At 40.5% G+C, this 17,644-nt stretch overlaps 2 protein-coding genes and 1 long non-coding RNA gene across 4 annotated transcripts in view; 2 read left to right on the top strand and 1 right to left on the bottom strand.

The window, feature by feature from the left end:
• Positions 1–16,068, top strand: part of LOC139548793 (zinc finger protein ZFP2-like) — a 110,533-nt gene extending 94,465 nt beyond the window's left edge. Inside the window, exon 2 of the mRNA XM_071358648.1 lies at positions 12,881–16,068. Within this exon, the coding sequence (XP_071214749.1) occupies positions 12,881–14,037 (1,157 nt within the window). The 3' untranslated portion in view covers positions 14,038–16,068. The remainder of the gene's footprint in view (positions 1–12,880) is intronic.
• LOC139548080 (zinc finger protein ZFP2-like) overlaps positions 1–17,644 on the bottom strand; it is a 301,764-nt gene that overhangs the window by 240,408 nt on the left and 43,712 nt on the right. The gene's annotated exons all lie outside the window — the stretch shown is intronic.
• LOC139550553 (uncharacterized) lies at positions 1,294–3,238 on the top strand. The gene is made up of 2 exons (XR_011670071.1): positions 1,294–2,104; positions 2,586–3,238. It is a non-coding gene; the product is annotated as an uncharacterized lncRNA (long non-coding RNA).

The raw sequence follows: 17,644 nt of genomic DNA, 5'->3' as shown, positions 1-17,644 counted from the left end.
GCAGACGGACAGGAATTCCCTGTTACGCAGAGACAGCTTCCACCCTACACCCCTAAAAAAACTATTGTAATACTTGAGTAAAGAAAACATTTAAAATGTAAATTTGTAATTTTAATTTTGTAAATTTAAAACAAAAAACCTAACTGTTTGTCCTTGTAGGTAACCAGATCGTGACTACAACTAAGTTACTAAGTCTTTAACCACACTGTGTTGTTACACTGGTGAGTAAAAACTCATGCTTCCTACACTTTAACTTGTTGTCTGAAAATAAAATGTAAATTTTCGTCAACTGCGTCCAGTCAGCAGATGGACTAGATGCCGCTTAGGCCGCCCGTTGTGACTCCGTCAAGAATTCAGCAGAGCAAGTTTGTATGAAGGTCTGGTTATTAAATGGGTTCATAGTTCAATAGTAATTTCCTCTAAAACGCTCTGGGGACAAACTTTGCTGCCCTGTTTCCAGTTGTCCACATGGCTGGGAGAACCTATTCAAGTAAGGAAATAGATTTTGGAAATGTAAAGAAACAACGATGTATTATTAGCTAACTAGCTACAGTGCAGGCTAACTCAAATGAGCTGTTAAATGAGCTAGCTAGTTGGCTAGCTAGCTATCTAGCCAACTTCACATTCTGTATAGATAGATAGCTAAGTGAATGAAATATCACCAGCTACCTAACTTCATATTAGCTAGCTATCTATTTATCACTGTAAAAAACTAACTCCAAATGCATTTGTAGGTAGCTAGCTAACAGCCATGGAGGGTGAAAGGATAGCATCCCCAACTGTCAGTGAGAGAGGAGTTTATTCTGGATAGGGCAGGTACTTTTGTGTAGTTCCTGTCCCTAGAAGTGAGGACGGAGATAATAGTAACATAATATTCAGTGTGGTGTAATTTGACTATAATGAAGTGTGTTTCTTGTGAGGTTTTCTGTCCTCAGATAAAGAGCGCTATGAAAGCCAGTCTACATATGAAGAGGTCCCAATGAAGAGCAGTGGTTCTCAGTCCTGGGGACTCAAAGAGGCACATTGTTGTTTTTGCCTCAGCACTGCACAGCTGATTCAAATGATCAACTCATCATCACGCTTCAAGAGGTATTTATGTATTAATTTGTGATGCCATCCTTGATATGATCCTGTTATTGTCACATGTTACACATGTACATATGTGTGCCCATGCATCTATCAATCCAATGTTATCATGATTTGTTATCAGGGATATTATACTTTAGTAATCCACAATGACCTGGTGATGTAACAGTCTAGTAATTACATTGTCTTCCATATTCCTACAGATACCTTGTAACTGGAGATTCCTTCAAAACGATTGCCTACAGTTAACGTGTAGGGCACTGCAAGGTTGGGTGACCAGGGTCATCTGGTACTGCCTCCTGGAGGAATTAAGATGTGTGAAGGCTACCTGTGTCCTGCGTAACTTCATGAGGATGGACACGAGGACCAGGAGGGGATCTGCAGCTCGCCGCCGTGTCGCAGAGGAGGAGTCTGCTGCTCTGCAGGATGTTTCAAGGATGGGGTCCAACAACGCAGCAAGAGAGGCAATCCGTGTGCAGGAGATCTTCACCTCCTACTTCTTCAAAGAGGGTGCTGTTCCCTGGCAACACCATAGACTACACTATGCACAACCAAAGGCTCTTTTAAGAGCCATTCACATTGCAATAAGAGTATTCTTCCATTTACTTAGCTATGTCAACTGCAGTTATTCAAGTCATAGTTTCTCTCCCTTTGATTTCTACTTCTCAGGTGAGGGTGCTGTTTAGGTAAGGGTGTAATGTCTGTGCAAAAACAAAACAGGCTATTTTAAATCACCCATATTGAAGAAATGTAAAGCAATTAGACACCCTATAACCCACACACTCCTGTATCAATCTGATTGATGGCTTGTGTTGTGCAGTAAGCAGGCTCAGGTGTATAACTACGCTATATTGTTTGTCCTGCAGCCACTTAGTGTGGTGTGGACACCAGGTGAGGCCACACAGATTCCTGTTCTCCCAGATTCCCTTCTCCCTAAATCCTCTAGGTTATATCAGCTGTGTCGGTGAACCCCTCCTGCATCTGAACTGGCTACATAGAGGGCACAGCATGATCAGAGGTGAGAGGTCACTTGGTCAGGTCAACAGGAAGAATTATTAAAGATATGCTTTACATTGAAATACAGATAGATGCAGTAGTCCCAGAGTTAATGATCCCAGGTCAGTTTATATTATACAGGAAGTATTATTAAAGAGATGCTTTACATTGAAATACAGATAGATGCAGTAGTCCCAGAGTTAATGATCCCAGGTCAGTTTATATTATACAGGAAGTATTATTAAAGAGATGCTTTACATTGAAATACAGATAGATGCAGTAGTCCCAGAGTTAATGATCCAAGGTCAGTTTATATTATACAGGAAGTATTATTAAAGAGATGCTTTACATTGAAATACAGATAGATGCAGTAGTCCCAGAGTTAATGATCCCAGGTCAGTTTTGCATTTCACCTCCTGATTGATGACTAACAATGTTAGAATAAAAAATAAAAACACAAGGCTTAAACATGCTCTCTCTCTCCATCTGTCTCTCGTCTGCAGATATGTTTTGATGTGAGAGGATGCCAACCCCCAGTCCCATCATCGACACCTCACCTGCTTTTAAGATAACCTGTGGGCCGACTAGAGACACTGCTATGTAATTGTGATGAACTGAGAGAATATTTAGGTAGCACTGTGATTCATTAATCATGTGCTGCCTTCCCTGCTCCTATGTGCTTACCTCTTTCCCTTTCTGTCTTTTACACCTCTCTCACCTCCTCTTTCTTCCTCTGTTTTTATAATGCACAACAGATGTGCATTGAAGTACAGATTGAACTTGTATTTATAACACTTGGATAATGAGCTTTTCAATAAAGCTTTTCACATTCTCTACTGGTTGAAATGAAGTGTAATGTGATGAAATACTCCACCTATCCTGTGTTTATCAGATCATGCAGATGAAGGGCATTAGATGTTGAGATGAACCGGTGTTGGAGTATTTACACGATGCATAGGAAGTGTAGTGTTCTGTTTTTAACATTATGTTTCTGTATATATGAATTAACTAGTTAAATCCTGTTTCTAGTCCATTAGTTACAATGTGTAACCATTGATGTCCCAGGACCAAGATTGGTAAACACTGTTGAAGTGTATAATTGTAATACATACATGAAGACACAGCGTCATTCAAAGACTGGAATTTGATACTCCTGGTATTGGATATGACTGAATAATCATCTCAAAGACATTCATACCTAAACTGCACATTTATTTGCCAAGGTAGAGTACATGATCAGTGAATATATTAAATGTACAGGCTACAATGTGGGGATCTCATGCATGGTAATAACTACATGTATATACGACTTGCATTCTTGGCACAACATGATATTATATTCTACTCAATCCATAGGCTTCATTAATGTCATTCAGGCTGTTTTGAAGTTGATACAACTGGCTATGATAGCTGAGGTTCATAGCTAGGTTCTGAACTAATATGTATACCAAACGTTTGGGTCCATACACAGATCGGCTAGATAGCTAGCTACACATCCATGGGCATACAGGGATTTTAATCATCCACTGCACAATAAGCAAGAACATAGCTAGCTACGTGATTTCATCTATCTGCATGGTAAATATCAGCAAGGCAAACTTACAAAATTGTACATTCAATTTGCAGTAAATTCTTCAGCTAGCTAGATTCTATACATCCACTGTTTCCCAAAACGACAGCCTGGTTTGCTGGTTGTTTCAGGAGTTCCTAAAACAACCAGAATTACAATTTCATACTCATGTCACAACACCCATAAAGCTAGCCAGCTAGCTGGCTAATGTTAGCTAGTCAGCTAGCTGGCTAAATCACGATTTTCGTAAATGAACTATGATTTAAAAAAAATGCATAATCGTTTGTCTCTACATGAACTAACATTCCTGTCAACTGTACATGTTTTTGCATGATTCGTTATGACGTTATAATCCCTTACATTTGCTTCAATCCTAGTATTTCTGTCCGCCATCTTTGATTCAGTTCAGTTCTGTGTAGGGGTTCCCCTCTCCTAGTATTTCTGTTCGCCATATTTGATTCAGTTCAGTTCTGTGTAGGGGTTCCCCTCTCTCCTAGTATATCTTTGCTGAAGAAAGTCTAACGGTCACTAGTGCAGCAGCAGCCTCCCCCGGTCCTAGTGCCGGCCCGGTAAAAAAGTTTAAGATGCGATGGAACGGTTGACAAAAAAAAGAAATCACAGAAAAAATATATTGACTGATATTGATTTATATAGGGGGGACTAATTAATATTTTAGTTCTAGCGACGTCCCTGATTCCTACCCTTTAACTTTTTGTCTGAAAATTAAATTGACATTTTACTCAACTGCGTTACCCACTCCAGTCAGCAGATTGCGGTCTGCGACTTTAAGGCAATGCTGCTACTGTGACGTATAATCTAGTGGACGGAACGCTTCTTTCAACAGCAGCAACAGACAGTCAGCCACCTCGGTAGCTTGCTAGACAAAATACCTGAACCAATAAAGCTGTTTAGACGCTTTCGTAATTATTAGCCACTGTGTTTTAAACCCTCTTCTGTCGTCTAGTTAGTTATCCGTTTTAATTTCATATTTACGGTGTTGTTATTATTCCGTTAGCGGGCTGGTTAAGTTAGCATTAGCCTAGCTAGCTAACATCCCCGACCATGCGGTCACTAAGCTACTCCCGTGCTAAAGGAGAGGAGGATATCACAGTAAAACAAGAAGTAGAGAATGAGGCCGTTACTGTGAAAGAAATGGAAGATGCGTTGAACGAGGGGGAGATGACTGTTACATCGAAAAAGGAGGAGGAAGAAGAGAAGGAAACTGGATATCTGGTCCCGGTTTCCCAAACGCATCTTAAGGTGTCCGATGGTTCTAAGGGTAAGATGGTTTTGAGAAACCGTTCCCTGATTAACACTCGTAAGTACCTTCTAAAAAACAGAGGCACAAACTCTGCAGTTGTTGAACTGATGTTTGGTGTTAAATGGGAAATCTGCAATTGCTACATTCATATGTGGACTTTTAAATTATTTATTTATAGCCATTGATTATTGAAGAATATAACATATGCCTCATTAAGCTTAGTTAAACTGTTGTACCCCATCAGAACCCCAAATAAACTTTTTTTACTCCAATGTTTAGAAACAATGTAAATCAACACTGTATAGCCTCAACATGGTTAAAACTGTAATGTTGATATCATGGATAGTCAGTCCTTTCATCCATAGGTCTGTCTATGAATTAGAGAGTAGTTACATTTCTCCAACCCCATCATCATCTTATTACCAAAACAGTAGTAGAATTACAGCTTTGTTGTTGTTTCAACTGCAGATTGGTTGTTTGTTGTGTGGCTTTTTTAAAGGGACAACCTAGGATTTAAACAGAAACAAAATGGCTGCCCAGAGACTTGGTTTGGTAAACAGCTGAGGGATGGGGGTTGGAGAAATGTAACCACTCTCAAATTCATAGAGAAAGCTATTGTAGCAACCTTAACCCAAAACCTGGGGACCTCGTCAAGAAGTTCGGACATCTTGGTGTAACAGTTATAAGGTGTTAACTTGAGAGTCACTGGACCCAGGTTTGAGTTCAGCTCAGGGCTACCCCCTGCATTCACTACACTATGAGTACAAGGACTGGCCATCCATGATGTCAAAATTATAGTTTAACCAGGTTTCTAGGATATATAGTATATTCTAGAATTCATCCATGATGTCATAATGATAGTTTAACCAGGTTTCTAGGATATATAGTATATTCTAGAATTCATCCATGATGTAATAATGATAGTTTAACCAGGTTTATAGGATATATAGTATATTCTAGAATTGCCAGTGAAGATTTCCTGTGGGGGTCAAATTGTTAGAGCTGTTGATAAGTCATTGTATAATATTCAGCCAATTTATTTTCATGCCATTACATCAATATCGCCCAACCAGAAGAGAATAAACTCTTCCTGAACCAACTCCTGCTGGCCTTCATACATTCTGACGTTGCTGGTAATAGGCTACACAAGCAGTCAGAAACCTACATTTGTAGTGCAAATTTATCTGACCATTTCTACCGATCTGCGTGCCGGTTATGATTTTCATTTGCACATTTTACTGAAACCGTTTAATTTAATTTATAATAGTAATAATAAATATAATAGTCTTTATCTCAACATCATTATCTGTGATTAGTCTACATTCCATCTAAATGAAAATTATACAAATCTAAAAGTAACTTTTATTGCCAACTATGTAAAAAATAGCCTACATAAAGCCAACAAATAAAAAGTCTGATAGCAAAGGGTCTGAATAATTAAGTAAATAAGGTATTTCTGTTTTTTACCTGTTTTCACTTTGTCATTATGGGCTATTGATGACACCCCTCTGAAACAAGATAGCCTAACCATCAGAAAAATGTCTTCCTTAGCCTACTCCTCCCGCTGCTGCTGGCCTTCGTAAATTCTGATGTTATGCTCCTATAGTTTCTGGTAATAGGCTACACCAGCAGTCGTTATGCTCCTATAGTTTCTGGTAATATGCTACACCAGCAGTCGTTATGCTCCTATAGTTTCTGGTAATAGACTACACCAGCAGTCGTTATGCTCCTATAGTTTCTGGTAATAGGCTACACCAGCAGTCGTTATGCTCCTATAGTTTCTGGTAATAGGCTACACCAGCAGTCGTTATGCTCCTATAGTTTCTGGTAATAGGCTACACCAGCAGTCGTTATGCTCCTATAGTTTCTGGTAATAGGCTACACCAGCAGTCAGCAACCTTTTCCATTTGGAGTGCCAATTTATCTGACCATTTCTACTGATCTGGTGCCAGTTAGGATTTTCATATTCACATTTTACTGGAACAGTTTCATTTAATTTATAATAATAATTATAATAGTCTTTATCTCAACATCATTATCTGTGATTAATCTACATTCTATCTAAATGAAAATTATACAAATCTAAAAGTAACTTTTATTGCCGTTGCCAACTATGTAAAAATAGCCTACATGAAACCAACAAACAAAAACATTTGCAGCCTGCAAGTAGAAAATATCCAGATTAAAAATAAATATCCTATAAATCACATTGCCTGCACATGGCCTGTCAACAACGAACTTGAAACATTCTATCAACTATCAACTGGGTCCTCCAAAACTTGCAACATTGTATAAAATATTCTGGGCCCTCAGTTTCCTGCGCCAGTGAGTTCTGGACAGACACAGCTGTCGTCTATTTGTGCAAAGGATAAGAAGTAATCAGGTATTTTATAACATTTCCACTGGATCAGAGCATTACGTTTTTCCCTTTAATGCTGAGTGGTTATCGAAAGGGCGAGAGCTGGAAATAATTTACAAATACTTTGAGCAACTATTGTCATTCGTAATGGATTCTAATAAGACTTTCTTTACCTGCTGTTTGAGGTGAAGAAAAAATTAGTTGGAGAAGCTGAATAATTTTTTTGTTGAGAAGCTCCACAACTCATTAGTGGTGGTGCGTTAAGACAATCTGAAATACTATCAGACATCCCCAAATAGGCACATTTTATAGGCCTACATTTGTGCTCAGTCCAGGTTGACTAGTCCTACTTCTATATGTGTAATCAGGTGTGCGTCCTTACTCAACATTGACAGGAGTGTTTCAAACAAAAGACAATGAATAAATTGACAAAACTGACGCATCTTGCAGGGTCAGGTCTGGGTGATCTGCCAGGGGCCGTTTCATTTAGTATCCGTTTGGTTCGGCATGGGGAATTATTGTATTTCTCCATAGTATGTTGTACCGAAGTTGACCAACTGAAAGGGAGTGTAACTTTGATTATAATTACACTTCCCTGAAGGAGGGAAACGAGGTACAACACCTAATTGGCCCCACCCCTTCCTGGGTCGGTGAAGAGCGGTATTAAATTGAAGGATTAAATCCAAACCTCACACTCATCACCTGTGGAAGGCGGGGCTTCCAGCGAGGCGTGAATTTGTGATAGTATGTTGTACCTAGTTTCCCTCCTTCAGGGAACAGTAGTTATAGTCATAACGTTACGCTTGTCATATGATGAACTTCAACTTAAATACGGGATCTTGCTGTCGGACTGTTTTTTTGTATTCTGAAATGCACTCGAACTACGTATAATTTAGTGGCTCCTTATGTTACGCTGGGGAAACAGTTTTCATGGGCACAGAAACACTAAATAATTTCAGAGTTTGCTAAATCCAATGGTTTTTAACAGACTCATCTTGTAATCCAAGACGGCAACCCGCCTCACCCATTATGATGCGGATCTGCACATTTTTAGCCATCAGAATCTAGCCATCAGAAGCTAACCAGCTAATTAGCTACTAGCTATTTAGTCATTGTTAGCCACTGCTAAAGGCCTTTACCTTTTTAGCTCAGACACCAGCCGCTTTTAGCTTGGGTAATACCTGCCAGTCTGCACAGCGCGATATCAACCCTGAGCATATCGGACTGTTTTTCTCCACTACATCACCGTATTCCTGCCGTAAGCTCTGGACCATTACACCAGATGATCGCAGCTAGCTAGCTGCCACTGAGCTAGCCTTGAGCTAGGCCCATCTCCCAGCCTGCTCAGTGGACCCTATGATCACTTGGCTACACAGCTGATGTCTCCCAGACTCTTCACTAACACGACTAGAAGCCACTACATCACCGGATTCCTGCCGTAAGCTCTGGACCTTTGCACCGGACGCACTGGAGTGGCTATAGTGGCTAATGCCCCTGTCCCGACGCTAGCACCAGTTAGCCTCGAGCCAGGCGCATCTCCCGGCTAGCGTAGTAACGACTACCTAACGGCTTCCCTAGTTCATATATTGCTGTTCACTGGACCCTATGATCACTTGGCTACATAGCTGATGCCTGCTGGACTGTTCATTAATCACGGTTCTCCATTTTGTTTATTTTGTTTATCTGTCTGCCCCAGCCTCGAACTCAGGCCCAGTGTGTAGTTAACTGACCCTCTCTGCCCATTCATCGCCATTTTACCTGTTGTTGTCTTAGCTGATTAACTGTTGTCTTACCCGTTGTTGTCTTAGCTAGCTCTCCCAATCAACACCTGTGATTGCTTTATGCCTCGCGTTATGTCTCTCTGTCAATATGCCTTGTATACTGTTGTTTAGGGTAGTTATCATTGTTTTATTTTACTGCGGAGCCCCTAGTCCCACTCAACATGCCTCAGAGAACTCTTTTGTCCCACCTTCCACACATGCGGTGACCTCACCTAGCATAACTAGTGCCTCCAGAGATGCAACCTCTCTTATCCGCGGTCACCCCCCTCTTCAAAGGGGGTGACACTCTAGACCCAAACTGTTACATACCTATATCCATCCTGCCCTGCCTTTCTAAAGTCTTCAAAAGCCAAGTTGACAAACAGGTCACTGACCATTTTGAATCCCACTGTACCTTCTCCGCTGTGCAATCCGGTTTCCGAGCTGGTCACAGGTGCACCTCAGCCACGCTCAAGGTACTAAACGATATCATAACCGCCATTGATAAAAGACAATACTGTGTCGCTGTCTTCATCAACCTGGCCAAGGATTTCGACTCTGTCAATCACCGTATTCTTATCGGCAGACTCAACAGCCTTGGTTTCTCAAATGACTGACTCGCCTGGTTCACCAACTACTTCTTAGACAGAGTTCAGTGTGTCAAATCGGAGGGCCTGTTGTATGGACTTCTGGCAGTCTCTATGGGGGTACCACAGGGTTCAATTCTCGGGCCAACTCTTTTCTCTGTATATATCAACGATGTTGCTCTTGCTGCGGGTGATTCCTTGATCCACCTTTATGCAGACGACACCATTCTGTATACATCTGTCCCTTTGGACACTTTGGACACTTAACTTCTTGGTGACAGGAGGGCAGTATTGAGTAGCTTGGATGAATAAGGTGCCCAGAGTAAACTGCCTGCTACTCTGTCCCAGATGCTAATATATGCATATTATTACTAGTATTGGATAGAAACACTCTGAAGTTTCTAAAACTGTTTGAATGATGTCTGTGAGTATAACAGAACTCATATGGCAGGCGAAAACCTGAGACAAATCCAACCAGGAAGTGGGAAATCTGAGGTTTGTAGTTTTTTAAAGCTTGGCTTACCGAATACACATTGAGATATGGATAAAGTTGCACTTCCTACTAGATGTCACTAGATGTCAACCGTCTTTAGAAACTTGAATGAGGCTTCTACTATAAAGGAGGGGCTCATGAGACCTCTTTGAGTCAGTGGTCTGGCAGAGTGCCTTGGTCTCATGACGCGCGCTCCCGACAGAGTTACCTCTAGTTCCAGTGCTTTTCTTCAGACAAAGGAATTCTCCGGTTGGTACATTATTGATGTTTTATGTTAAAAACATCCTAAAGATTGATTCCATACATCGTTTGACATGTTTCTAAAGGACTGTAACGGAACTTCTCGAGTTTTTGTCTGGACGAAGTGCCTGCGCCTCATGAAGATGGATTACTGGGCTGAACACGCTAACAACAAGTGGCTATTTGGACATATGAGTGTTTTCTATCCAATACTAATAATAATATGCATATATTATTGGGGGGCGCTCCCCCCCCCCCCCCCTTGGTTTGTGCTGTGGTGGAGATCTTTGTGGCCTATACTCGGCCTTGTCTCAGGATTGTAAGTTGGTGGTTGAAGATATCCCTCTAGTGGTGCGGGGGCTGTGCTTTGGCAAAGTGGGTGGGGTTGTATCCTTCCTGTTTGGCCCTGTCCGGGGGTATCCACCTGGCCTTGCTGCTATTCCAGTTTCAACTGTTCTGCCTGCGGTTATGGAACCCCTACCTGTCCCAGACCTGCTGTTTTCAACTCTTAATGATCGGCTATGAAAAGCCAACTGACATTTATTCCTGATTATTATTTGACCATGCTTGTCACTTATGAACATTTTGAACATCTTGGCCATGTTCTGTTATAATCTCCACCCGGCACAGCCAGAAGAGGACTGGCCACCCCTCATAGCCTGGTTCCTCTCTAGGTTTCTTCCTAGGTTTTGGCCTTTCTAGGGAGTTTTTCCTAGCCACCGTGCTTCTACACCTGCATTGCTTGCTGTTTGGGGTTTTAGGCTGGGTTTCTGTACAGCACTTCGAGATATTAGCTGATGTACGAAGGGCTATATAAAATAAACTTGATTGATTGATTAGCATCTGGGACAGAGTAGGAGGCAGTTCACTCTGGGCACGACTACTCTAGACGGTTCTGACTTTAGAATATGTGGACAACTATAAATACCTAGGTGTCTTGCTAGACTGTAAACTCTCCTTCCAGACTAATATTAAGCATTTCCAATCCAAAATTAAATCTAGATTTGGCTTCCTATTTTGCAACAAAGCCTCCTTCACTCACTGCCAAACATACCCTCGTAAAACTGACTATCCTACCGATCCTTGACTTCGGTGATGTAATTTTCAAAATAGCCTCCAACACTCTACACAGCAAACTGGATGCAGTCTATCACAGTGCCATCCGTTTTGTCACCATATCCCCATATACCACTGCTCTCGTCGGCTGGCCCTCGCTACATATTCGTCTCCAAACCCACTGGCTCCAGGTCATCTATAAGTCTTTGCTAGGTAAAGCTCCGCCTTAACTCAGCTCACTGGTCACCATAGCAACACCCACCCGTAGCACGTGCTCCAGGAAGTATATCTCACTGGTCATCCCCAAAGCCAACACCTATTTTGGCCGCCTTTCCTTCCAGTTCTCTGCTGCCAATGACTGGAACGAAATGCAAAAATCACTGAAGCTGGAGACTCTCCCTCACTAACTTTAAGCATCAGCTATCTGAGCAGCTTACCGATCGCTGCAGCTGTACACAGCCCATCTGTAAATAGCCCATCCAATTGCCTACCTCATCCCCATGTTTTATTAACTTTTTTTGCTCTTTTGCACACCAGTATCTCTACTTGCACATCATCATCTGCACATCTATCACTCCAGTGTTAATGTGTAATTACTTCTCTACTATGGCCTATTTATTGCCTTACCTCCTTACTCCATTTGCACACACTGTATATAGACTTTCTATTGTGTTATTGACTGTACTTTTGTTTATCCCAAGTGTATGTAACTCTGTTGTTTTTGTCACACTGCTTTGCTTTATCTTGGCAGGTCACAGTTGTAAATGAGAACTTGTTCTCAACTGGCCTACCTGGTTAAATAAAGGTGGGGAAAAAAGTCATAAAAAATACATTTAAAAAATCATAACTTTATTGACAACACCCAAATGGATACTGTCATTAACGCGATTCTTCAATAATTAAACATATTTCTTAATACTGTAGCAAACATTATATTACACAGGACATTCAAACGAGCCTTACAATTATAATCCAAAGTAGTGTGAAATGTACTCATAATCAACCTGGAAATAGAGGTTACTCCCCTGAGTTTTCCCCCATTCACATTCAGAATGCACTGTGAAAAACTAAAATCTTTGCTCACCATTTTTGCTCCAGACAGATATACTACATCCATAACTGTCGGTTTCCTCATTAGCAGGGAGGAGTTTCTACAACCAAATTGCATGTCCATCGCCCTCGTGCCGCAATTTTATTAAACACAGAAAGGGGCTTATATTGGAGACCAAAAGTCGTCTGGCACAGTGCTTAGTTTCAACAACATGAATAACTTATTTCTAGCCTACAATCATCGATGTTACTACTAAAATATGACTATTCTTGCTCATTTTAAGACAATTGTCAAATAATCATTACATTCACTACAGACGTCAATTGTTGTACAACATCATGGCTACGCTGTTGGCATCACCTTTTACAGTGGATTTCCACTGTTGTGGGCCTTTAATCATCTGACTTTGTTGTTCACACAGGAGAGAGACGGGACTATCGTGGATCCTCTGGGGAGCCTCAACAACCTCATGATGCTGACGAGGCAGAGAAGAGTCTCTCCAGATCAGAACACCTCAATAAACACCTGCAGAGATCCACAGGGAAGAGAACTCACTGCTGCTCTGACTGTGGGAAGAGATTCACCTCATCAGGCATTAAAATTCATCAGAAAACACACAAAGGAGAGAAACCTTATAGCTGTGTTCAATGTGGGAATAGTTTTTTTACATCTAGCAATCTGACTATACACCAGAGAACACACACAGGAGAGAAACCTTATAGCTGTTATCAATGTGGGAAGAGTTTTACTACATCTGGCTCTCTGACTTTACACCAAAGAACACACACAGGAGAGAAACCTTATAGCTGTGGTCAATGTGGGAAGAGTTTTACTACATCTGTCTCTCTGACTTTACACCAAAGAACACACACAGGAGAGAAACCTTATAGCTGTGATCAATGTGGGAAGAGTTTTTGTCAATCTGGCCAACTGACAGTGCACCAGAGAACACACACAGGAGAGAAACCTTATAGCTGTGATCAATGTGGGAAGAGTTTTTGTCAATCTGGCTATCTGACAGTGCACCAGAGAACACACACAGGAGAGAAACCATATAGCTGTGGTCAATGTGGGAAGAGTTTTACTACATCTGGCTCTCTGACTTTACACAAAAGAACACACACAGGAGAGAAACCTTATAGCTGTGGTCAATGTGGGAAGAGATTTACTACATCTGGCTCTCTGACTTTACACAAAAGAACACACACAGGAGAGAAACCTTATAGCTGTGATCAATGTGGGAAGAGTTTTAATACTTCTGGCTATCTGACAGTGCACCAGAGAACACACACAGGAGAGAAAATGTATAGCTGTGATCAATGTGGGAAGAGTTTTACTAGATCTGGCCATCTGACATTACACCAGAGAACACACACAGGAGAGAAACCTTATAGCTGTGATCAATGTGGTAAGAGTTTTATTCAATCTAGCCAGCTGACTGCACACCAGAGAACACACACAGGAGAGAAAACTTATAGCTGTGATCAATGTGGGAAGAGTTTTGTTCAATCTAGCTATCTGACAGTGCACAAGAGAACACACACAGGAGAGCCAATGTATAGCTGTGACCAGAGATAATCTGATAAAAGATATCTGACTAATCATCAGAAAATACATGAAGGAGTTGTTTCATGATATCAGTGAAATTATGTCACAATGTAGAATGTTTTAACATTGTAGGAGGAGTATTTTAATGATGTCACAATGTAGAACCCTAAATGTTTGTCCCCTGTTCTATTGATTTCAACATGATATGGATATTAGCCTCAGGGGGAAAATCCAGGCTCTGAATTGGAAGAGTACTATTTATGAGATTTAGTAAGGACACATTATTCCCAGATTCCGTGTGGTTTTTGAGCTGTTAGTTTTAGCAGGACGTGCAACCTCATCTCCTTCCTGTCGCACAAATGATTTTAGCATGAAATTTATTAGTTATGACAAATAAGTGTTGCGTTCCTTTGTTTAGCGACCCCTACATTTAAATGCATTCCAACATCACGTACAACCTGATTTCCCCCCTAATTGATATCAGTGATTTATTGCTACTTGTCAAAACAACGTTTCTGGAAATATGATTATTGTGGCAGATGTTTGTGTAAATAGCATATGTTATGTTTAGGTTTTCAATTTATCCCAAACTGTTTCTGCATATTGGTTATTGATTTGGACACGTTAAAACTGTGTTTTGACATTGAGGCGATCCCACCTAGCACAATGTAATTGAAAAGACGTTGAAAATAAGACTATGCAATCAAATATTTTTTTAAACATTTTTTATTATACCATGCCTTACCATTAAGTGAATTATTGACAATACATATTATCAAAGGGGTGTACATTTGGTTTTGGTAATTCATGTTTACAATTCATGTAACTTTTAGTAATCATAATTATTTATGCAATCAACTGACAATTTTCGGGTATAAATATATTGACATTGTTGCCCTTCTTTTAGAATAGCAGGGTTCATTCTCAGATGTGCCAAACCAAATGTACTAGAGCATGACATTGGGGACTGGGCCCCGATCCAACAACATGCCTATCTAGTGAACCCTGAAAAGAGAGAGAAGCTCCGCAGTGAGGTGGAAAGTTACTACGGATATTGCAGGAGTTTCCTCTTGAAATCAGACATGTCTGTGGTGAGAACAACCTGGTTGCTGATTGTCTCAAGGGGGGCAGTCAAAATGTTTTGTGTTTTGCGTTTAGCCAGTGCATTGCCATGGATCACAGTTTATTTTTACTGCACGTTTTTCCGTATTGGAGATGAGTTTTGTTTGGGCTCGTTCCAAGGGGACGAGAGTTCTAGAAGCTATTGGGAAAATTTTTATTGTTGACAGCCAGTACGTTTTTCCGTATCGGAGATGAGTTTTGTTTGGGCTCATGAAGCATTGTAGTTGATAATGTGAAATGGAAATTGTTTTCTGTTGTCCAACAAAAATATAGGATATATTTGTTGTCTTAAGGGGGAAAGTGTTACAGTCTTTGTTTTTTCCATTTATGTTTTGAGATTGGATTTCAGCACGTCTAGCTCGTTAGCACATAGGATGCACTGATTGGTGTCACCTCGTTAGTCAGTATGTGTTACACCTGTGCTGGCTTGTCCATCTCGTTAGTGGGAAGGTGTTTCACCTGAGCTGGTCCAGGTTCTATTTAAGAGTGTCTGGCCCAGTGCTCCAGTTGTCTTGATAGATGTGGAGAGTCAACACCTTTAGTTGCTCCAGCTTTTTGGTTTGCTTCCTGTCTTTAAGTTTGGTGTGGGTTTTTCTTTTGTTTGCCTCTTCTTGGGCAGATTTAGTGGGTCTCATGGTGGGTGTCTTTGAGGTCCCAGTTGTTGTTACTAGTCAACTTTCATTGGACACCCCATAGTGACTTTCAGAGCCCATCCTAAAAAACAAGCTTATATTTTGGATTGGATATTTTAATATTTTAATCAATGGCATTTCCTTAGGATGCTCATTAGTCTTTAAGTTGGTATTATTGTTTTTTATCCTCTTATGTTTGTGTACTAAATATTCCTGTTTATTTTCATTGTTTTTTCCTGAGAAGCCATTGTTGCATGTCTGAAATGTGCTGTAAATAAAGCTTGATTTGATTTCAACAAATGAATCCAATGACTGACCAATCAACAGACTCTTGGTCCATCTTAGTATGAAAAACAGTATCACTTTTCCAGCCTGCTGAAGCTGTGGTGGAGTGGTAAACACTACCCCCGGCTCTACCAGGGGCTTGAGGTGGTCTCCCACAGCTCTGATGGTGGCGTGGTAAACACCACCCCCGGCTCCACCAGGGGTTTGAGGTGGTCTCCCACAGCTCTGCTTATGTCATGTTCTGTGGCCTTGCCGTTCCATTTCTTGACTGCCCCTGCAACACAGAAATTAACATATTTAGTCATATTATAAAAAACACTCAAAGTAATGGATATGGAGCATCTACAGCCTCAGTTACACCTGGCACCTAAATGTGACTTCTGTCATCTGATCACTCCAAGCTGCATTAGGTTCAGATCTACCAGGATGGGCCTTTGACATAGTCTGGATGCAGTCAGGCCACTGAATATGCATAAGTAATGTAAAGAGATGGGGTGTTTCCAACAGTAGTATCTAACTAAATGCTTGTGTTCCTAGCTCCAACAGTGCAGTAGTATCTAACTTAATGCTTGTGTTTCTAGTTCTGACAGTGCAGTAATATCTAACTTAATGCTTGTGTTTCTAGCTCCAACAGTGCAGTAATATCTAACTAAATGCTTGTGTTCCTAGCTCCAACAGTGCAGTAAAAGCTAACTTAATGCTTGTGTTCCTAGCTCCAACAGTGTAGTAATATCTAAATTAATGCTTGTGTTTCTAGCTCCAACAGTGCAGTAATATCTAACTCAATGCTTGTGTTCCTAGCTCACAACAAATACCTAATACACACAAATCTAAGTAAAGGAATAAGAATATATAAAAATATGGACGAGTGATGTCAGAGGGGCATAGACTAAGATACAGTAGAATAGGATAGAATACAGTATATACATATGAGATGAGTAATGCATAGACTAAGATACAGTAGAATAGGATAGAATACAGTATATACATATGAGATGAGTAATGCATAGACTAAGATACAGTAGAATAGGATAGAATACAGTATATACATATGAGATGAGTAATGCATAGACATATACAGTAGAATAGGATAGAATACAGTATATACATATGAGATGAGTAATGCATAGACTAAGATACAGTAGAATAGGATAGAATACAGTATATACATATGAGATGAGTAATACATAGACTAAGATACAGTAGAATAGGATAGAATACAGTATATACATATGAGATGAGTAATGCCAGATATGTAAACATGCAGGAGATCCACGAAGGAAAGACATTTATTTTGCTACTTTGCACCCCATTATTTCTATCTCTACTTTGCACATTCTTCCACTGCAAATCTACCATTCCAGTGTTTTACTTGCTATATTGTATTCACTTTGCCACCATGGCCTTTTTTTGCCTTTACCTCCCTTATCTCACCTCACTTGCTCACATTGTATATAGACTTATTTTTCTACTGTATTATTGACTGTATGTTTGTTTTACTCCATGTGTAACTCTGTGTTGTTTTTGTCGAACTGCTTTGTTTTATCTTGGCCAGGTTGCAGTTGTAAATGAGAACGTGTTCTCAACTGGCCGACCTG

The sequence above is a fragment of the Salvelinus alpinus genome, chromosome 2 (genome assembly GCF_045679555.1).
Source record: "Salvelinus alpinus chromosome 2, SLU_Salpinus.1, whole genome shotgun sequence".
NCBI lineage: Eukaryota > Metazoa > Chordata > Actinopteri > Salmoniformes > Salmonidae > Salvelinus > Salvelinus alpinus.
Note: the sequence above shows the minus strand (reverse complement) of the source record. Positions and strands in the feature narration are given on the sequence as shown.